This window comes from Cucurbita pepo, chromosome LG01 (assembly GCF_002806865.2).
Source record: "Cucurbita pepo subsp. pepo cultivar mu-cu-16 chromosome LG01, ASM280686v2, whole genome shotgun sequence".
In the NCBI taxonomy this organism is placed as follows: domain Eukaryota; kingdom Viridiplantae; phylum Streptophyta; class Magnoliopsida; order Cucurbitales; family Cucurbitaceae; genus Cucurbita; species Cucurbita pepo.
Window position 1 is genome coordinate 19,472,063 of NC_036638.1, and position 21,738 is coordinate 19,493,800.

The 21,738-nt window shown below is 38.2% G+C and overlaps 7 protein-coding genes and 2 long non-coding RNA genes across 11 annotated transcripts; 4 read left to right on the forward strand and 5 right to left on the reverse strand.

The window, feature by feature from the left end:
* Nucleotides 1-1,350: 1,350 nt before the first annotated feature.
* LOC111781670 (protein WVD2-like 7) lies at nt 1,351-3,805 on the forward strand. The gene is made up of 7 exons (XM_023662359.1): nt 1,351-1,672; nt 1,768-2,532; nt 2,618-2,676; nt 2,776-2,851; nt 2,942-3,007; nt 3,217-3,318; nt 3,395-3,805. The coding sequence occupies exons 1-7, from the start codon at nt 1,601-1,603 to the stop codon at nt 3,602-3,604; spliced, it is 1,350 nt and encodes a 449-aa protein (XP_023518127.1). The 5' UTR covers nt 1,351-1,600; the 3' UTR covers nt 3,605-3,805.
* LOC111781680 lies at nt 3,604-6,614 on the reverse strand. Of its 3 annotated transcripts, XM_023662385.1 has the most exons (5): nt 6,171-6,614; nt 5,975-6,089; nt 5,814-5,898; nt 5,657-5,708; nt 4,833-5,039 (listed from the first exon to the last, which is right to left on the reverse strand). In XM_023662385.1, exons 1-5 carry the CDS (start codon nt 6,558-6,560, stop codon nt 4,977-4,979), a joined length of 705 nt encoding a protein of 234 aa, XP_023518153.1. In that variant the 5' UTR covers nt 6,561-6,614; the 3' UTR covers nt 4,833-4,976. The 3 variants fall into 3 exon arrangements, with proteins under 3 accessions (XP_023518145.1, XP_023518153.1, XP_023518137.1); XM_023662377.1 differs by lacking the exon at nt 4,833-5,039 and adding an exon at nt 3,604-3,709 and having other exon boundaries at nt 5,975-6,614; XM_023662369.1 differs by having other exon boundaries at nt 5,975-6,614.
* Nucleotides 3,775-4,653, reverse strand: LOC111781716. The gene has a single exon (XM_023662406.1). The coding sequence runs from the start codon at nt 4,455-4,457 to the stop codon at nt 3,957-3,959; it is 501 nt and encodes a 166-aa protein (XP_023518174.1). The 5' UTR covers nt 4,458-4,653; the 3' UTR covers nt 3,775-3,956.
* A 14-nt stretch (nt 6,615-6,628) lies between the features above and the next one.
* On the reverse strand, nt 6,629-7,386 carry LOC111781705 (mavicyanin). The gene is made up of 2 exons (XM_023662396.1): nt 7,177-7,386; nt 6,629-7,086 (listed from the first exon to the last, which is right to left on the reverse strand). The coding sequence occupies exons 1-2, from the start codon at nt 7,358-7,360 to the stop codon at nt 6,755-6,757; spliced, it is 516 nt and encodes a 171-aa protein (XP_023518164.1). The 5' UTR covers nt 7,361-7,386; the 3' UTR covers nt 6,629-6,754.
* Nucleotides 7,387-7,504: 118 nt separating this feature from the next.
* LOC111781745 lies at nt 7,505-8,351 on the forward strand. Its single transcript, XR_002813010.1, has 3 exons — nt 7,505-7,638; nt 7,953-8,114; nt 8,209-8,351. It is a non-coding gene; the product is annotated as an uncharacterized LOC111781745 (long non-coding RNA).
* Nucleotides 7,648-11,465, reverse strand: LOC111781736 (uncharacterized membrane protein At3g27390-like). The gene is made up of 10 exons (XM_023662429.1): nt 11,282-11,465; nt 11,100-11,208; nt 10,812-11,007; nt 10,149-10,285; nt 9,736-10,024; nt 9,020-9,126; nt 8,812-8,935; nt 8,538-8,733; nt 8,217-8,460; nt 7,648-8,129 (listed from the first exon to the last, which is right to left on the reverse strand). Exons 1-10 carry the CDS (start codon nt 11,433-11,435, stop codon nt 7,871-7,873), a joined length of 1,815 nt encoding a protein of 604 aa, XP_023518197.1. The 5' UTR covers nt 11,436-11,465; the 3' UTR covers nt 7,648-7,870.
* Nucleotides 11,465-13,337, forward strand: LOC111781752. Its single transcript, XR_002813011.1, has 2 exons — nt 11,465-13,153; nt 13,232-13,337. It is a non-coding gene; the product is annotated as an uncharacterized LOC111781752 (long non-coding RNA).
* Nucleotides 13,338-16,108: 2,771 nt separating this feature from the next.
* Nucleotides 16,109-17,228, forward strand: LOC111781726 (BAG family molecular chaperone regulator 2). Its single transcript, XM_023662417.1, has 2 exons — nt 16,109-16,438; nt 16,757-17,228. Exons 1-2 carry the CDS (start codon nt 16,159-16,161, stop codon nt 16,960-16,962), a joined length of 486 nt encoding a protein of 161 aa, XP_023518185.1. The 5' UTR covers nt 16,109-16,158; the 3' UTR covers nt 16,963-17,228.
* A 1,396-nt stretch (nt 17,229-18,624) lies between these two features.
* Nucleotides 18,625-20,675, reverse strand: LOC111789671 (protein CHLOROPLAST IMPORT APPARATUS 2-like). Its single transcript, XM_023670314.1, has 2 exons — nt 19,443-20,675; nt 18,625-18,765 (listed from the first exon to the last, which is right to left on the reverse strand). The coding sequence occupies exons 1-2, from the start codon at nt 20,331-20,333 to the stop codon at nt 18,742-18,744; spliced, it is 915 nt and encodes a 304-aa protein (XP_023526082.1). The 5' UTR covers nt 20,334-20,675; the 3' UTR covers nt 18,625-18,741.
* Nucleotides 20,676-21,738: the final 1,063 nt, after the last annotated feature.

Genomic DNA, 21,738 nt, shown 5'->3' on the forward strand with positions numbered 1-21,738 from the left:
AAAAGAGGAAGAGCAGCAATTTTGTTTGTTGAGTAAGATGAAGGCGACTTTCGGTGGGAAAGAATATATATTGATTACAACAAGATTATAAAAAGGTAAATAATAATTATTATTATTAAGGAGAGAGTAGAAGTAATTAAGTAAAAAAAAAAAAAAAAAAAATTAGAGAGAAAAGTGGGAAACGGCGGATGGGGCCATCGTGGGGGGTTTGGTAAAGAGTCACAATCAGTGGCACGCCAGCATGAATGACATGATAAATGCTTTGGCTGCCTTATTCCTATCCCATTTCATGTCGTTTGCACCTGGATTCCCATGCTACTAAAAAGAGATTTCTACATTTTTATAAATAATAATTTTCTCCTTTCGATTCGATATGATCATACAATGTCAAGAAATTTTATTTCCTATTAATTGTTCGGTGGTAAATTTCATTCCATTTATAAGCTACTAGCTGTTGGAGGATGAAAGTCTAACATCGACTAATTTAAAGAATGATTACTCTCTCTATTGATATGAGGTCTTTTGGGAAGTCCAAAACATAATATTGTAGAGAATCGTGTTCATCTAACGGTAGCTACTACCCTTCAACTGGGCTAAAACATTTGGTTGTTCATCCTCTATTACTATGTCCATGGGCTACTAAGATGGCCCTTCCACACAAATATCAAAGGCCTAAGCCTATGCATGTTGCTGGATATCAACAGGAACATAAGTGCTACAACTCAGCCCAAAGTTTATATTTTTGTAAGAAAATATGCACTTAAATGTCAACAATTCATTCTTTTTCCATTGAAATTATATGTGTGATCTAACTATAAACTTCAATCTGTATAATGTAACAACTTTTTAAGTATTCTTTATCTTTTATTTTGTATAACTATAGTTCATTCGTCGCTAAATTTGATATATATATATATATATATTTTTTTTTAAATATGCATAGTTTAGAATGTACGTCGATCTTTTTAAGAAATTGGTTACATGGGGTCGGAATTCTCGAATCTAAATGGTATACCAACTCTTTTTTAACGAAAATAAACCCAAAAAATTAAAAACCCAATAATAATAATAATAATAATAATAAATGGACAATTTCCACTGGACTTCTTTATTTATTAGGTTGAGTAGAGCCGTTGAAGAGATTTAAATTTCAATTGTCCTTAAAAAGATGTGGCCGTTGAAGTAAGGTGTTGGATGGGACCCATTTCCAAATAAAGTAATACCCATAATTTTCTTAATCTTATCTGAGTGTACAAATTTTTAATAAAAACATTTGAGCTCATCTTTTTCCCTAAATTGTAATCAACAATTTGACTGAAATTTAATGCAACTTTGTTCATTTATATCTGGAAATTTTAAATGGGTCTTCAATCTTAACAAGTTATGGAAAATAATTTACAGAAAAAAGTATTGTTTCATCATACAACTCAATTGTTTACTGTATAGATAAAGAAAATTGCAGAACCAGATCTTCCTGTTTTTGCTTTTCACTTTTTTTACTCTTGTACCCGATCTTCTTTTTCTCTGGTTTGAAATTCAAATTTGGAACCCCAAGCAAGCATTTCTTGAGCTTGGATTCTTTCTTGCAGTTGGAGCTTCCATGGCGGATTCAACTTGCATCATGCAGCACCCTTTCTCTTATACTTCTGGCTTTCCCAATGAATCCATGGAGGTCGGTCAGTCAGTCACTCAGTTAATTTTGTGCATTTTGTTTGAATTCGATTCGATTTCGATCGTTTCATCTCTGTTTTTCTCTGTTTCTTATAGGGTAATCGTCCGATTCATGGTCTTGTTCAATCGGTCTCCTTCGGGAGGTTCATGTCGGAGTCATTAGATTGGGAGAAATGGTCCACTTTTTCCCACAATCGTTATGTGGAGGAGGCCGAGAAGTTCGCTCGTCCTGGATCTGTTGCGCAGAAGAAAGCTTTCTTTGAAGCTCATTACAAGAACCTTGCTGCTCAGCGAGCTGCTGCTGCTGCTGCTGCTGCTGCGAAAGCCGCCGAAGAAACTGACACAAAACAGAATGTTGATGATGTTGAGCATCAAGAGGTTGTGGCTGCAACTGAAACTGCACAACATTTTGCTACCAATGACAATGGCAATGGCTGCGGCGACCCTTCTGACCTTAAGGAGGAGAAAACTGATAGCAGGGAGGTTGAGGGAGGTGGTTCAGCCATTACCCACCAAGTGAACGAGGGAATTCGTCAAAAGGTTGAGAATTTGGAGCAATCGACCACCATTAGCAAGAAGAAAGTAGCTGCTTCGTCTTCAAAGCTTCCATTTTTCAGTAGATCATCTGCGATCCCACCTACTACACCAGCCCATCCAATGGCTCCAGCTTCCTCTCTCAACAATGCCACTCCAAAAAGGAAATCTACTCCTAAATCTCTTAGGATGGCTAACTTTACACCCATTCGAGAGCTCAACAAGTTAACTTCAACTGTGATGAGAAAGATTGAACGTTCAAGAGTTGGGTCCAGTTCTTCAAAACCAGCTAAAGATTGCTCAACTCCTCTTAGGACCCCGGATATGGTTGCCACACTTTTCGTCTATGAATTTATCTTCTGAATATGGGGATTTTGTTCTAAATCTTTCTGTAATATTTGGTTATCTGCAGGCATTGAAGAATGAGTACCAAAACCATCCTTCTGCTACTCCCTGCTCAGAAACGAAGAGGTTGCTTTTCTCATGAATCTGCAATAACTGAAGTGTCATCTTATAGTATTCATTTTGTTTGGAGATAGCTGATCAACATTCTTGTGTTAATAACTGCAGAAACAAACTGTACTCCCCATTTTCATTCTCCACTTTCAGCTTGAGAACCGATGAAAGAGCAGCGAGACGAAAGGAGGCAAGCTTTTGCTGCATACTTCTCATGTACCTTAAACTCTGTCCCTTCAAGTGCTAATTTTGGTTGCTTGTTTCTTCTTAATACCTACAGAAACTTGAAGAGAAGTTCAACAAAAACGAGTCACAGAAAAAGGTGCAACTTCAAACAAAACTAAAGGTATCTTATTTACAGTTAGAAACTACGAAGCTTCACACTAGTATGATATTGTCCACTTTGAGCATAAGCTCTCGTGACATTACTTTTAGTTTTTCCAAAAAGTCTCGTATCAATGGAAATGTATTCCTTACTTGCTGACGTGGGACTCCTTCCCAACAATCCTCAACATTTACTGCAAGTCATGACTCAACGGACTAATATTCCTGCAGGAGAAAGCCGAAACAGAGATAACAAAATTGCGTCAAAGCTTCTGCTTCAAAGCCAGGCCACTGCCGAGCTTTTACAAGGAGCGAAAAGCACATAAAAACGAGGTAAATCCCATGTGCTAATAGCCTAATACAACGTGCCATGAATTGGTATAAATACTTCTGTCCCTTTGTTTCTTAGGAGGTTCCCAAGCCTCATCCTCCATCACCAAAACTAGGAAGAAACTCCAACTCCCAAACTGGAGAAGCTACGATGGCCCATTCTTGCCATAAGCCTCCCGCTAAGAGCAGCAGAAGCATGAATAAGAATGTGCAGGGAAAGGCTCGTTCTACGTCATTACAAACTTTAATGTCTGCTCACGAGAATATATCTCCTAACATTCAGCAGTGAATGTCAAGCTGCAGAAGCCTTCTCAATATTTTTCAGTCCATTTATTCATGAGGTTACCAGATCTTGACATCCTCTAAACCACAGTGGATCCATTTTGTGGTATATCTGTCAATTTTTATGTAACAAAGCCTTGTTAAAAATATCAGTATATGTAGAGAACAATGATTTGATTGCTATGAAGATATCATTTATTCATCAGAATTCAACAAAGAGTTACAACAGAAGTTGTCAATTGGTATCCAAAGACAGAGTTAGATTACAAAGTGAAACCATTATTCATATCCACATTGATAAAAGCACATTAAAGCCATGAATGAAGGGTGTCTTTTACTTTTATCTGCCTTGTTCTCTGTTAGATTGCTGGTCTTTCTTCTACCAAACACCAAATATCACCTCCCTCCATGGCTTCGTCCACGACGAACTCAACTTCACAATAACTCATGTCATCGTCATCATCCACATGACGACGAATATCTTCGACCCTTGATTCGAAATCTGTTACTTTCTGCGTCTGATCATCATCATCGTCGTCGATGAAGCTGGGGCATTCATCAAAGGGAACCACCAGCGAGCAGTCATTGAGGAGATGGTGCGCCTTGAACTTATTAGATCCCTTAGCTTTATCCTTGGCCTTTTGAACTGGGTGTAGCCTGCAGCCAGAGCATCGGGGCTTGCCACATTTCCCAGTGAACTTGGAGTGATTGGTAGGTTTGGATGAAACCTTTGTGAAAAGGCCAGCAGTAGGAGGGAAATCGAGTTCGTTAACGAACCGAGTTTTGGGTCTTGGGTTCCATGGGGATGGGATGATCCGGTAGGTTCTTACCATGCCATGTTGGCGACCTTCCCTCTTCATTTTGGACTGCTAAAATTGAGCTGAGGAAAGAAAGGTTTGAAGGAAAGAAGAGGAATGGTTTGGACTTATATAAATTTTGGTCAAGGAAAGATACTTGGGAGGCAAGGACTTTGATTGCGACCCACTCTAAATAGCGCGTCGACCAAGCCCTTGATAGTTGACATCTCAACTTCTTTTTGTATATATTTTATGTAAACAAAATGAAAATTTTAAAGATAAATGGATCAGATCAGACCAATTTCTGGAGTTGGTCTGCCGACCATGAACCATTATGCCTTCAAAGTTGCCTCCTTTTTCTAATAATAAAATTAGAATCTGTGAAGGTTGGCATTGAAGGTTGACTGATTCTAATTTAATGCATAGATAGATGTTTGAGGGAAAGTGAAATCCTTATTAATCTTTATGGATATTGTAAGGATTTATACAATTCGACCTTGCTTAATAGAACTATGTACTGAAGAATATCGATTGAAAATTCGTAATACATTAATGAATTGTTCCTTCAAAGAGAGAGTAGGATTATATACGATCTGCTAGCTGAGGGAATCGTTCCAGAAGCCAAGTCACACCTCTAATGATTGTCTGTATGGTAAGAAAATGAACCAAATTACTAGAAGCACAAGAACTCAGAAGGTAGCTTCTATATGGGTATTTACACTGTGAATTATCATCCAGATCCATGTGATGCAAAGAGAAACAAGGATAAGTTGAGTGAGATAGCAATTGCAAACTAAGATGGGTATGAAGTGGTAGGGATCGTTTCATTCCCTAACCAATGTAAAATTTTGTTGGCACTCGAACTAGAACAACTTTCTAAGGGCTTAAAATGTATTTTTTCAAGTTTCCACCGAAGTTATGATGCTAGTAATCTAAAACCATAACTACAAACACTTCATAAAGACGAAACACTCCATATCAAAGCCTCCTTCAACCGAGCTCGGGCTTACTTGTAACAGTCCAAGCCCAAGGTTTTAGATTACCCTTTCGGACTTCCTTTAAGGTTTATAAAACATGTTTGCTACAGCAAAGTTTCCACACTTTTATAAATAATGCTTCGGTAAATGAGAAGGTAAGATGTAAGATTTGTTTCCCTCGTCACAATCTAATCTAACAACTACGATAAGATAAACACAGGAGGCACAGCTGACCAATATTTATGAACAAGAAAGAAAGAAAGAAAGCAAGCAACATTAACATACCAAAGCCATCTCTCCAGGCTTCAACGCAGGCTCAACGCTGTCTCGTGCATAGCTGTTAATTGAGACAACGGCGCAGTAAAAAGGATGAAGTTAGTACCAGTAGAGACCAATTTCAAGCTTCATCTTTGTATACTCAACACTATCTCATGCAACTTACATTATTTGTCTCTTCTTGGCATCACCAACAACCAAGCGATAAAAGCTGCATCCCTTGCTGAAAGGAAACTCTTTCCCTTTCCATTCTGTAATCAATTCCAACATTTTTCATAATGATTCTATAATTTGAACTGTATCCGAAGAGCAAAGGAAAAGAAATACCTAAATGCCAAAGAACACCCACAGCTGATGAATCTTGGGTGGATATATCGTCAATAACAAACTGGAGATCCTTACTGATGGAATCGTTGAACTTTTTGAAGAAAATCAGAATGTCCTGCAGTAATTGGACAGAGAATCGCAAAAATCCCAAACGATACAATGGCAGAAGAGATTGAGAAGACCAACAGATACGTACCTTGCGGCCGACGAAAGGGCGAGAAAAGATAAGGTCCTCGTAAACGCAATTCTCAGCGATGAGATCCTCGACGGAGGCGAGGTCGTGGCGGTTGACGCCATCGTAGAATCCCCTGACGACATCAGAAGCGGATTGAAGGGTGTCGACCGGATTATTTGAAGAAGAAGACGAAGATGAGGCGCGAAGAGGGAAACAGAGCGTGGTTCTGGGAGTTCGAGTGAGAGTGAAAGATTGGGAGATTAGAAGAGGAGGAGGAGGAGCAGATTTCTTGTGGTTGAAACTGAGAGGGGATTGGAATGGAGATGGAGGTGATGTAACTGAGCTCATCGGTGGCGCAATTGAACGGAGCTCCACGGATGGATCGATTTTGTTCAGTGAGTACTTATCCATCTACTTTTTGATTTAATTATTTTTCAATAAATTCTAGAGAGAGAGAGAGAGAGAGAGACGGAGAGATATAAGAAGAAATCAATATGAAATTTCAACAATAATCCATAATCAAAACAAACGCATTCTATCACAAATAACACGAAATCTTCAAGATCACGAAGAAACAAGAAGCCATCGATCCGACAAATCCCAAACTACAACAGGATTGAAGCAAAACCCCACACAGCTAATGGAGTGAATACGAATTTCAGAGACCCTAGTGACGAAGTTCGAATCCTAGCAGCAGAGGATTTCTCGGAATTAGAGGAGGTGGAGGGAGCTTCATCTTGGGCCATCACCTTCACGATCATTCTCTGTCCCCTCTCGCAGTGTCCATTGGCGCCGCTGATGAAGTAGAAGGTTCCCGATCGGCCGAAATGGAACACAGTGTTGCCGGTGTTGGAGAAGAAGCTCGGCTGTGTGGAGTTGCATCTCTTGTACTCTTCTTCTGTCACTTCCATCACCGAGTCCTTCTTGTACCGGAAACCTAATCCGCAAAACAAGAAACAAACATAGAAAATGTTAATGCAGAAGGGAAGTTTAATCGGACGGTGTTGTTGAGATGATCGGGACTCACGGACGGAGTCTTCAGCTCGGAATCTGTTTTCTGAGGCCCAGTCGTTGTAGATTCTGGTATCGTTGGCCGGCGGAACCACCCAGCCTTTGGTGTCACCCACTTGAAACTCAAAAGAAGCGACATAGGAGAGGCAGGTGGTGATAAGGAGCAGAGTTGTGAAGAAATTCATCGGGTTGGAAGCCATTGATGGTAGCTCTAAGGAGTTGAAACTTGGAGCGAATAGAACAGTGTATGATGATGGAAGCTTAGGGGAGGAGGGAATTTATAGTCAAGAAAATGGCAGTTGGGGGGAGTTTGAATATTGCTAGTGATGGAGAAACAGGGCAGTTGGCGGTTTTGGAAGTGTGCTTGAGTTTGTTCATCCATGGCTGATGGCACGTTCTGGCTACAATTTCGGGAAATGGGCTACGAATCGTTCTGGCTTTTCCTGTTCGGATCGTGGGAAAGCTGAAGAAAATCAGAGTAATTCTTCTTCTTCCTCATCTTCTTCTTCTTTCAGAGAATTTCAGACTTTCTGGGTTCGTAACAATTTTACTGAAAATGCTGTATATAGATGGATATGAACTGATGAACACTTACCCTCAGAAGACAATGGCTTAATCATATTTATTATGTAATACAATTCTAATAGTCAATCTTCTAGAACAAAGCTAAGATAGATAGCAGAAACTGAAAAGATTACAGTTGAAGAAAGCTAAGTTAGTTTGCTTTCCACATCTTTTTCAACTACATTTGGTTCTTGATCGGTCTCATCATTTCCTGTTTTGTTTTTGAAGGATATCTGGCTTAGGAACCTCCCAATGGCACTCTGTGATTTTGAAATTTTCCTTCTACTACTTGGTCTGCTTCTATCATTCTTCTTGATGATATCTTCATAAACAGCATCGACAAGACTAGCAAACCGGCGTTTAAAAGTCGGAAACCTCGATATCAATCTGGTAATCCCTCGAAGCCTTCATGGTGGATAGAAATAGCTCCTGTTATTACTGAGTATTACCAGATTTCATTGTATGATGTAGCAAGATTTTGCAGGTACTTACCTTCGAGCCAAAGCCTCGAGTTCGGCACACTTGCATTTGGATTCTGGTGGCAGGCTGAGGTTCGAATCTTTCATTCTGATGGGATCATCGCCCAGCAGAACTAATCTAGAGAGGTACTCCTCTTCCTGCTCAGACATATTTATTGCCTTTATTTGTTCTTTGATGATTAGAAGAGGGTTCAGAAACCAATCATAGAATATGTCTTGAGGTCTGTTTTCACTAGTAATCTCCGTAGCTTCATCACCTAAATCAATGGAAACCCGAATAGTTTTGAACATTTTGAGATTCTCAAAGTCACCAAAAAGGAGAAATGAAACTTACTCAGAAGTAATCCAGCTGAATCGGCTTTTGCTGATCGAATGATCATCTGAAGAAGACAGTAAGCTGGTAAGCCAATGCTAAGAACTGTGGTGTCATTATTGGATTTGGCATGTTCAATATCTTCAAGCGTTATTAATCCCTTGGAGACAATAAGTATCCCTTGCCGCTTACACTCCTTAGAAAAATTATCGAGAAGCTACAGAAGAGAGCAGGGAGCGACTTCTGAGCTCTAAAGAACAACATTACTCAAGTATTCATAATGAAAACTAAGTACCTCCAAAGGTTTTAGCTCAAGCATGATGTTCTTGACCAAATCTGTAAGAGAGGGACAACGTCTAACAGATTGAGCTTCTTGTGACTTATCCGGTGGCTGCATGTCCTTCTTCCGATATATCGGTCTTTTCGTATTGAATAAAACATGGAAACAATATTATGTTCTGTTGTGCAGTTAAAAGAGTGGTTTTTTGAGGGTAGGAGAATACCTGGGAAAACAGGAGCCATTGGCCATGTCTAGGAAGTCATTGCTGTATTCGTCGTAAATGGAGATGGATGCCAGAATATAGCAAAGCCCCAACCAAAAAGAAGATTCCTACAACTCAAACACTAGCAGTTAATAACGAATCTAGCAATGACTTCTGCGGCATTCACTGACTCAAGTATAATGATTGAGAAAAGAGAGATTGATTGTGTGAGATCCCACGTTGGTTGGAGAGTAGAACGAAGCATTTCTTATAAGGGTGTGGAAACCTCTCCCTAACAGACACGTTTTAAAAATCTTGAGGGAAAGCCCAAAGAGGACAATATCTATTAGCGGTGGGCTTGAGCGGTTATAAATAGTATTAGAGTCAGACATTAGGTGGTGTGCTAGCAAGGACGCTGTGCCCCAAGGGAGGTGGATTGTGAGATCGCAGATCGGTTGGAGAGGGGAATGAAATATTCCTTATAAGAGTATGAAAACCTCTCCCTAGTAGACGTGTGTTAGAAACTTTGAGAAAAAGCTCAAAAGGAAACTCCTAAAGAGGACAATATCTGCTAGCGGTGAGCTTAAGACTGGATTACACAGGAGCTGAAGACTAGTAGAATTTACTTCGCAGCAAGAGGAGAGAATCTTACCAACATCTCAGCCGTGAGTACCATCGATGTTAAACTTATCAAAGATGGAAAGAACTATTAAAGGATCAAGGAAGCTATTTGGAACCTGATAAACGATGACTCCTGCATAAGCACCTAGGAAAATGCTGGAGATGATAGATCCAACCAGTGCACCCACAACAGCTAATGGCCAGAGTAAGATAGCAAGCCCTGCAAATGGAACACAGATTGTCTCCGAGAATGGACCTTTTCGACCGATAAGATCATGGAATAAACGACGCCACCCCTTGATTAGCATAAAGGGGCATTTATACAGGGCAATGAGTAAGATGACTGGTGTATCAACCACGGAACCAAGAACTCCAACTATGGAAGCACAAAGGAAATCAAACAGTCTGCAAGAAACCAACGAAAAGGTTAAGCCCTGACTTTTACTTTTATCATTAGTCTTTTGCAAGTAGCTGAGATAATCAGAAGTAAACAGCCTCCGGGTTCCCTATACGAATGACACCAACAAACCTGATATCATAGTATCCAGCCTCCGGGTTTCCCTTTTGTAGCAGTTCCTCCAAAGTGGAGAAGTAAGAATGTAAACAAACATCCCGAAAATCACCGATAACCATGAAGGACCCTTTTATGGTATCCCAAGTTCCATCCTGAAATTCATTGGAGAAATGAAATCAAACAAGCGAAAGTAACATAAAATAAGGGAAGAATCACGAACGAATTATGTGAAAGTATAACAACCTAAGCCCACCATTAGCAGACATTATCCTCTTTTTGCACTTTCTCTTCGATATTGTCCTCTTTTTGGACTTTCCCTTCTAGGCTTCCCCCTAGGTTTTAAAACGCGTATGCTAGGGAGAGATTTCCGCACCCTTATAAGGAATGTTTCATTCCCCTCTCCAATCGATGTGGGATCTCACAATCCACCCCCTTGGAGGCCAGCTTTCACGCTGGCACACCACCCGGTGTCTAGCTCTGATACCATTTGTAACAACCTAAGCCCACCGCTAGCAGATATTGTCCTCTTTGAGCTTTCCTTTTTGGGCTTCCCCTCAAGGTTTTAAAACGTGTCTGCTAAGGGGAGGTTTTCACACCCTTATAAGAAATGTTTCGTTTCTCTCTCCAATCGATATGGGATCTCATAGAAAGTAACAAAGTTCGAGCAGAAATACGTACATATAGACAGTGGAATACTTTATCAGGCTTGTCTTCTTTAGCAGCATTAAATGTAGCCATTAATGGAGAAAGAAAGCCGTAAACTGCTCCACCTATAGTGCTTATAACAGCACCAAATTCAGGCCACAGAAGCAGTAAAACAGGCAGTACACAAAGGCATAGAAGGAGTTTAAGACCCCAACCAAGTTGTTGAGCTCTGCGAAATAGAGGATTGTAACATTAGAAAGACCACTCTTTTTTCCCTCAATCCATTTTAAGAATGGAAAGCAAAGGGTTTAGAGATAAGACCTTAGAATGCAGTGATATGTCCAGAAAGTTTGGATTGGCCAAAGAACCATTATTAAAGAAGAATTTGCCAATGTCATGATAAGGCTTGTTAATGGACTAAACATCGCACCTGAAATGTTGAGTGGCAGGATTCAATCATGAAACTGCACAGAATCCCCAAAAAGAAAGTAATCGAAGCTCACCTTTGGTAATACCGAGAAGAAAAAGAACAGTGAAGCTAGGTAGATTGCAAATGAAGCTCCACATAAAGGGCACAGCTCCATTTGGAGCTTCAATGGCTACCTTCTTCCCCAACTCCTCAATCCCCTCGGACGTCTCCAAATCTCTGCCCTCCATTGAGGAATTAACCAAAAATCTTCCCTCAAACCCAAGTTACAATTCCTCCGCCATTGCAAGCATTTGAAGGGAAATATACGAAAGCGAAAGGGCAGAAGAGAAATGAAGAAGAAGAAGAAGAAAGAAAGAAAGAAGGTTTCCAGCACATTTGAACAGAACTTGCACAGTTCGCAAGTTCCTCTGTTTCAGAAACCAAATCACGTGGAGCTCCATTGAAGAAGACCTTGTTTCATTCATTAGTGATGGTGATTAGACATGGGTTTTAAAGACCATAATTTGAGAAACACCCAGATCGAGCCATGAAAGAAACTATTCAAGATCACGAGCTGGGAAAGGGATGGCATTGCAAGCACGTAGCTACAGCGCAGTCGCTCTAGGGAGGATCAATCAATTCAATGCTCGTTTCTCAACGAATTATCTGTTTGTTTATCGAACAAGTAACGATTTGAATTCAAACATCCTAGCATAAGTAAGCAACATGCTCATCTTTGTGAATAGTTCAAACAGCCCCATCCATTTCCATAAGCCTTATTATAATTGAGTTCAACCATATTGGTAGCCCTTGAATGTTTAGCTTTAAATCTCACTTTCCATCAAAACTAAAATAATCTCACTTTGAATTTTTTAAAGAGATGATGAGCTTTATTGATACCCAAATTTGGTATATGGTATTAAGAGTAATTTACCAAAAACAAGAAGTAACTAGCTTTGGTAGTGTTAAGTGTTATCTATAGTCGTGTGTCGGATGTCCCAATCATGTTTGTCCAAGACGTGTTGTTCATGTCCGCATGCCCATTCCAAACCCATTCTACCTACTTTTATGTGTAGTTAGGTCATTATTATTTTTGTCATGTCTATATATAGGAGTGTAAGATCGTTCACCGAAATCATGTCTACACCTGTTAGGCTAAAATGCTCCAAATTGTACTATAAATATGATGTGACTAGTTGTCAATTTTTCTTACTTGGGTAATATGCTATCAAAGCTATCAAAGCTATGGTTGTTGCTCATTCGTTTTTAGCCTATAACATTGCTTTCTTTCAAATTGTTTTCAACACATTTCCTCGTTCACATTTTATAAAATATTTTCTATCAAATGTGACTCGAGACTTGATTATACGTCAAGATTGACCGCAAAGATAGATTTTCACACAGTTGACTTATTCTTCTAGTTAAAACAAGTATCACACAATCACTACCGCAAGAGTGATATAGTGACACTAAGCTACCTACATTTTCACGCTAAAGTTAGAACTAGGAATCGAGCTTAAGAAGTGTAAAGTATGTGTTGGCAGAATACCTTGGAATATCATCACAATTTGTATTTTCTACTCTGTTTTGACACTCATTGAGAATTTCACTGGGTTCTTGGATCTTTATAATCATTCCCCTTTGATCAGCTCAATGAGTCCTTGAATGCCAACACTTGATTTTCTTTTCTCATCCTAAAGGTTGGTTTTGTTTCAAGTTTTGTCAAGTGCCTGCTGATTTGCTGATTAACTCTATGAGGTATTAGTTGAATTAGACCTGCCCAATTAAGCCAAATTAGTCTAAGTCGACCCCTCAAAGAGTCATTCAAGCCAACTTAGTTCAACTCGTTAAAGGTCACCCTTCCAACCTAGGCTTAAAGGATCAACCTTCTAAGCTTTTCGGCTGAACCTTGAAGGTGGCCCACTTCGTGAGGAATATGTCAAATGGGTTCGACTTGGTTTGTTAGGTTGACATTTCTAGAATTCAATTGGTTTGCGCTCCACATAACTTACGATAACCCTACTCTTCTTAAGCTGTTTGTTAGGTTGACATTTCTAGAATTCAACTAGTTTGCGCTCCACATAACTTACGATAATCCTACTCTTCTTAAGCTATATTTATTCAAACTTAGCCCATTTAACGTAAAAAAATAATAATAAGAAGATTAAAGAAGAAATGAAAAATTCCAAAAAAATAAATGTATTAATTAAAAGTCTAGACTTTTCATAAACATATACTTTTTCTTCCCAATCTAATGAAACCAAAACATCAAATAATAATAAATTAAAAAATTAAAAAATAAAACAACACAACAAATGAATTAAAATAAGAGAATAGGTCTAATGAGACAAAGTTTCCTTCGTCTGTATAACATATAGTATAGATATTCAAATCTCCTATGGTTAAACTATATATTATATGTATAATACACAAAATGCCAAATTTATTTTTCTGAAAAATGCAAAAACTGTGTTTTTTTATGTACTTAAAATCTCGTATCACAAAAGAAATATTGTAATTAAGTATATTTAATGAACACATCTATGATGGATCACAATAAGATCCAAAGAAGAACACAAAATGACAGATCCATCATGAAAACAATTGCATTCAACCGTAGATTCCAAGAAAGATACACATTAAACTAAACAATTTCAAACCCAAAACCCATCTTCCCCAGTAGCTGAAGAACGCCAAAAATCTTTTGAAAACAGAAACAAAAAAGCTATAATCATAATCAAACAACAACAACCAAATCTTATGGGATACGTAAAATGGGATCCTTCTTGTTCTTCCATTTTTTCATACACGTGCTCTCTTTCCAAATTTCAATTATGTTCATGTGTTTTTCAGAATCTTGTTTTTATTTCATTTCTTCTCTCCATATATTCTTAGGTATCTCCAGATTTTTGTCTCTCAATTAATGCTTTAATTATTACTTCATATAATCCTATTCTTTAATATTCATATCGTTACTGATATCCTAACCAAAAAGGGTTTTGAGGGTGTGAGGCAATGGACAACATTCATGTCGTTCCACCACCGAATGTTCTTTGGTTGTTCTTAGCTTAAAAAAAATTGAAGAACAAGCAAGGAGAAGGACAATAATTGATGATGATTAAGGCATTTAGTGTTGTAATTTTGGTGTTAACAATGATGGAGGTAGTAGCTGCAAAAAGTATGCCCACAATCCCAACATATGGGTCCTCAAATCTCATCATCTCTTCTCCTTTTCCTTAAAAAACAAAACATCCCATGCTCTTTTAAGCTCTTCCTCCCTCTCCTTTTTGTCCTCAAACCTTAAACAAACTTCTTTTCTAAATTTCATCCCATCAATTCTCCTTCAAACACAAGATAAATCACGTCCTTAATAAACCCACAAGAACGGTTGGTGGGTTTTTGTAACAGCTCAAGTCCACTACTAACAGATATTGTCCTCTTTGTAGTTTCCCTTTAGAGTTTTCCCTCAAAATTCTTAAAACAAGTCTGCTAGGAGGAGGTTTCCATATCCTTATAACGAATACTTCGTTGTACAGTTTTATAATTATATATACAACATCTAGAATGTTGTTAGTTAGGGTATCAATTTGTGAAGTTGGCTTCAAAATTACTTGATGTTGGTTGTAATTATGAAGAACAAAGCATTGATTGTAAAAGCTATATAAGTAAAGATTTTGAAGGTTGCAAGTAAAGACATAGGAGTGGACTTGGTGATTGTCTTTAAAGGTGAAAGAAAGTGGAGTTTCTTGCTTTCCTATCTCACATGGGTTGATACCCTTTTCATTACCCAACCACCTTTATAAACAAATCAAAATCACCTAATTATACCAAAAACCCAACTTTATGCTACAACTAATTATATTGTATGTACAACTCACACAAAACCCCTAAATTTGGGTTTGGTATAGATATAAAAAACTATCGAGTATGCTACAAGAAAGAAATTTATAAAACTATCGAGTATGCTACAAGAAAGAAATTCAGAATCCCGTCTTCTTTTGAGCTGTTCAGCTCAAACAAGTGCTTCTAACATAAGCATGATTCAATAGTTTTTCGATATTTGTTTATACTTCTTTCTTTTAAGATTGATAGCGATGGTTCGAATTCAAACACTAGAAAAAAAAAAGGCGGGTTTCCTAACTTTGACCTAAAATATATTTTGAGACCCCAATACATGAGGGTTGTTTGGGTTGTAAACAAGAGCTATCAAACCCCAAAAGTGATTTATATATGGCCCGCTAATCAAGCAAGCGTGTTCCCAAGTACCCACCCCCATGTGCTGCTTTCACTCTCCATGAAATCAGCTCTATATTCCTCTATCAAAACTCCACATGTCGTTTTCTCATTCGTCATTTGCTTATCAATCTCTTCGCCGTCCACATCGTCTCTTCTTATCTCTTCTTATCGGTGTTTCGTCATTTCAAACTCCATGATTTGGGTCGTCCGACTTTATCTTTATGTAACATTCTTTATGGGAATGTGAGAATTCGTGTAAGATCCCACATCGGTTAGAGAGGAGAACGAATCATTCTTTATAAGCATGTGCAAACCTTTTCTTAGCAGACAGGTTTTAAGAACTTGAGGGAAGAAAACAATATTTACTAGTCATGAACTTGGACTGTTAGAAGTCGAGCTTTTGACCTTTTGTTTGATGATACATGTTAATTACCGTTCAATGGTTAATATCCATGTAACATGGGTATTTGAAAACAATGAAGATATGAGAATTCGAACCTTTAATCTTTTGATTGATTGCCGTTTGTTGTAATAAGCGAATTGTTAATGGTCGTGTAACATGGGCATTTGAAAATATTTAAAAAAATCTAAGAATTAAATAGAAAATATGATACTTTAATCAATTCTTCTTTTTTTTGCTCTTCGTTTGTCGTCACATGTGTTATCTCCCATTATATAATAACCTTCACCATCTCCATCCTTTTGAGTTGAGAGCAGAAGGATAAAGAAGCAAAGATGATGAAGCTCAGGTCAAAGAGGTTCTGCAGAAGCTCCACTTTCAGGTTTGGAAGCTTTGTCAGCAGCTGCAACAACAAGATCAAAGTCGCCGATGACCACGACGAGGACGACGGCAGCCTGACGGAAATCAAGTGGGAGCTCCGGCCCGGAGGCATGCTGGTGCAGAGGAGAGAGATCGCCGGTGGATCCACTTTGACCGGAGAAGAAACAATCACTATTAGAGTCTCAACTGTCTCGCAATTCCATCACATTTCGGTCGAACCCACCTCAACTTTTGGTGAGTTTCAATTCCACATTAACTAATTTAGGGAATAATCATCGGTTTAGGAATACATCTCAAGACTTTTTGGGAAAACCCAAAGCAAAATTATGAAAGCTTACGCTGAAAATAGACAATATCATACTATCGTGGAGATCTATGATTCTTAACGAACTCTGCTTGAATAAAAACCAAAACTTTGTGGTGAAAAATTTGATGGGTTTTGTTTGAATTTCAATAAAAATCAAAACTTTCTTGAAAATTTTGATGGGTTTTGTTTGAATTTCAATTTGGATTATAAAGTAATTGATGGGTTTAATTGTGTGATTTTTTCAGGGGAATTGAAGATGATTCTATCAATGGTGAGTGGGTTAGAACCAAGAGAGCAAAGATTGCTATTCAAAGGGAAAGAGAGAGAGGACGGTGAGTATCTACACATGGTTGGAGTGGGAGACAAAGACAAAGTTCTTCTTCTCCAAGATCCAGCGATCAAAGACAGGAAGCTTCATGGCTTGGCAGCAGGGCAGCCAATTAGTGTATAATAATAATACAATTAGTATTAATTAATCCAAAAACATGCATGTTTTTGATACCACTAACCCTCAGGAAAATGCCAAACTGTCTGTCCTTGAAGGCCTTTTGTTTTGTTTTTGTAAGAATTGTGGTGGTTTTTAAGTATAATGTTTGAGCTATAATACAAAATGGCTCGTCTGTAATGTGTTGATGCTTGTCTGAGTCATTATGTTTGTTGATTTTTGTATCCAAACAAAGATTGATTCTGAAAGAATGCATCTCCAGATCTCCTATACCTCTCTGTTCTTCTAACATCTCTCTCATGAAATTAATATTAAAATTTGATTACTACAACAATTGTTTGTAAGCATTTGGATCTCCCATTTTGTAAGATGGGTTCGAATCAATAAAGTATTAGAACTTGACAAACTCTAAATGTGTCTTTTATGGAGAGGTTTTCACATGTTTATAAAAAAATGTTTGGTTCTCCTCTCTAACCGATCATAGATCTCACAATCCACTCTCCTTGGATTCAGCGTCCTTGTTAGCACACCGCTCGGTGTCTGACTCTAATACCATGTGTAACAACTCAAGTCCACCACTAATAGATATTGTCCGCTTTTGTACGTTACATATCGCCGTCACGGTTTTAAAATGTGTCTGTTAAGAAGAGGTTTTCACACCATTCTTTCTCCTCTCCAACTGATGTGAGATTTACCGTTTTAAACGATAAATGAAGGATGAGCGGGAGAAACTTTTTTCCTTAGCTAAATGTGAAATAGAGAAGAATCCGATTCTCGTAAAAAAAAAACAGAGACAATGATGGGTAAGACTTCCTCGTCCCACTTGGCCACGTAGACATCTTTAGTTGTAACTAACGGGTAGCTAATAGTTTGATATGCTTAAAGGGTTGGTTTTTAATAATAATATTAAACCCAACAACTTAATATAAAATTTAAAGAATTAAATCTTAAGCAAAAGGGAAGTATGGAAAGGCAGACAAAAGTAAATTTAAAATAAGTTCTTTTCTTTTATTTAATTATTAAAAATAAGTAATGCTTTTAGTTTTGTTTGTTGTGAGTGTAATTTGCAGTGACCCACACGTGCACGCGTGCGGGGGTTAAAGTTGTCAGCTGTCATAAAATAACGCTGATATTTTTATTTAATGCCTTTTCCCTATTTCTAAATTGCTCTCATAAAAATTTAAATTCAGATCAATAATTAATTAATATCTTTCTTTTTTTTTTCTTTAATCATTATTCCATTTTTTGTAAAATGGGTTGAAAATCGATCCAATTTATGAAACAATGATTTTCATCTTCGTTTTTTATTTTTCATTTTTTCATTAAAAAAAATTATTTTGGTATTTTTTTTTTTTAATATATTTCATAAGAGATCTGGCCAAAAAAAAAATTAACCTGCGTGATCATGAAGGATGGAAACATAATATCTAAAATTCATTTTTCTAAGTATAGAAAATTTTGAAATTGCTCGATGGAGTAGTCACTCCACTCTTGGAATGAGGTGGTCGGTATCTCCATAGAGTAATCAGTGGTATCGTTATTAATTTTGGACCTTATAATTCAGACATAGAATATAAAAATCTTGAAAATTCATAATTTTTTTTTTTTTTTTTTTTGCAGGCAAAGTTTTTCTTGATAAACATTTTTATTTAACATTAATTATATTTTCTTAAAGCAACATGATCTTTAAGAGGGGAAAAAAAGACATTGAAATTGTGGAAAATAAATAAAAGAGAAAACATTTCCCTGAATGCCCTTATCTCCAAATAATGTCTCTAAACCTTCTCAGTTTCTTTTCACAAAGCGACCCTGCAAGAGGGAGGGAGAGGAACGTCAATTCACACTTGGATAAAAGGAATCAGTTTCTAATCCATATATAAAATAAATAAATAAAAAACAAATCAGTAAATAAAAAAAGAATTAATTAATATCTTTTTAGGTTCAGAATTTGGATCATAATTCAAAATCATTAACCTATGACATCTCCGGTGTGTCATGGTTGCTTTATATACTTTCCACTTGGAAGATTATCCCCACAGATCAATACGAGTCATTCCAACATATTGTAGTCATTCCAAGCCATCGAAAAGAATGTGCAACTTGATGGTCAATTTTGTAAGTTTTTTTAGTCATTCTATATTTGAGATTACTCCATTCCGACGTGATCTTAGTTTATTCATACACGTTCTTAATAATTAAATTGGAAAATGGCTAGAAACCAACTAATGAATTGCATCAATTTTAACCTATAAAAAACTTCAAAATTAATCCACAAACCACCAAATTCTAGCTACTAAACTATCCTTTATGAATCGATATAACTACTGACATAAACGAGTATAGATCGATAAATTCAAACATCTAATCATTTTATTAAACATATACACTTAATGAATTGAAATGAAAGTAATATTTGGTTGGAATTAGATAGATTAAATAGTGGAAAATGATGCCAATAATGAGTGTATGATATGAGTTGAAAGTACCTTCATTCTTGGACGTTTCTCAGCATTGAGTTTTCTAACTTGATACCGAATGCGCTTGGAGAACAGCCTGCTCTGCCTTTTCTCTTTGTATCTCAAGACACTTGCCTCTCTGCCACCCACTTTCCATCCAATCTCCGGCACTTTCCACACATTCCCTCCTCCTTCGCTCCCCATTTTTGATCTCCGATTCTCCTCCCAAACACTCCCATCATCGTGAAGATTCGGCACAGTCTGCGGCGATTCCCCATTGATAAAAAGCGGAGCTTTATCCGACCAAGCGTTCAAAATCCCCTCGTAATCAAGCTTCAACCTTAGCTGTTTCCCCCTCATCTCCACCTTCTTCTTCTTCTTCTTCTTCTTCTTTGTCGCCGTGCTCGTCACTTCCTCTACCTCCTCCTCCTCCGCCGCCGCCGCCGTCCATGACGGCTCCTCCTTCTTCTCCACTACCTCCGAATAACAAACCCACTTCTCCTCTGCCCCTGTCTCCCTCTCCCGACTCCTCATCGCCGTCCGTACAAGCGCCGCCTCCTCTGCTAAATTACGCGACTCTTCCTCTGACGACACGTCGTTGTGGTAAGTCGGAAGGAAACTCCCTAAGCTGCAGCAACTGCTCACGACGTCGTTCTCGAACATCAACGCCACGTTCTCCTCTCTGTCCTCCACCAAATTCTCCGGATGCAGGGGAAACAGAGTAAGCTGTTTCTGCGGCGGCGGCGGCGGTGCTGATGGGTCGTGTGTCATCGGGGAAATTTGGGAAATTCTGGGCGAAATAAGCTCCGATCGAAGGCTGAGAAATTTGGGTCGTCTTGTCTTGGTTCTGGATTTACGAATTGGGCGTTGGATTACAGAATCGTGAGTGTTTTCGTTGTTGATTGTGTTGGTGATGCACATTTCTGAGCCTCCAGAGTCCAAAAAACTGATGGACAAACAAATTTAGCTCTTTTGGGTAATCAAAATAGGTTTAAAAAAGGGGGAAGAAAAAGCGAAGCCATGGAGGCAATAAGAGACGGACCCACTTTGGGGAAAAAGCGAAAAGGAAATGGGTTGAATGGAGATGAGTCAGCCATCTGATATTAAAACATGATGTGATGCATTTGGTCTCTTCACACGTGGACTCACGCCATTGGGTGTCCTAGTGGATTTTGTATTGTTATCCAGATTTCCCTTTGTGCCTGTGGATAGAATGTAGGAGGGTGTTTTTGTAATTTCCTTCATACATGATAAATATTTGTAGATCTTTGGAGTAATAGTATTCACAGGATGGTTGCTTTCACTCCCTCCCCTATGGACAAATTATTTCAGTATCTACTTTGGGAGAATTGCTCGGGCCCACACTAATTTAAATTTTATATTTGACCATTTTAAGGAGATAATCATATCATAACGCTCCGTTATTGAATAATTTTCGAGTAATTTACACACCCATTGACTTATTAGTTCTTCCCACCGTTCCTACCTAGTCCTTCATTTTCTTCATTCTTCCTTCCTTCCACGGTGCTGCAGGCTCGTAGATGCACCTGTCGCATAGTCACACTCCTACGTCGATATTGTTCCCAATATGGTATTCTAACGAAATGGTTCATTCACATGTCTATTCACTCTTGCATCATGCGTTAGTAAGGTTGCACAAGTATATACGATTTACTCAAAGAGTGCAATACATCAAATTAACAATGAAATAATGTTGTTCATGTTAATTTAAATATAAACCAACGAATTTATAAATTATCACGTTCATAAAAAAAAAAAAAAGTTTAGAAGTTTAAATTTCCGCCTTCACATGTTGATAGCCTATAAAAATATGTAGAATCATTTGGAGAGGAGAACGAAACACCTTTTACAAGAATGTGAAAACCTTTTCTTATCAGACGCGTTTTAAAGATTTGGCGGGAAGCTCGAAAGGGAAAGCAAAAAGAGGACAATATCTGCTAGCAGTGAGCTTAAGCCATTACAAATGATATTAGAGTCAGACACGGGGCGATGTGCCAGCGAGGAGGCTGTTCCCCAAATGAGGTAGACACAAGGCGGTGTGCCAGTAAGAACGTTGGGTCCTGAAGGGGATGGATTTGGCAGGGGTCTCACATCGATTGGAGAAAGGAACGAGTGTCAGCGAGGACGTTGGGCCCTGAAAGGAGTGGATTGTGATATCCCGCATTGGTTGGGGAGGAGAACCTAGTATACGCGTTTTAAAACCTTGACGGGAAGCTCGAAAGGGAAAACCCAAAAAGGACAATATCTACTAGCAGTGAGCTTGAGCCGTTACAATGATTGACGGGTATAAAGCTGAGTTGGCCAC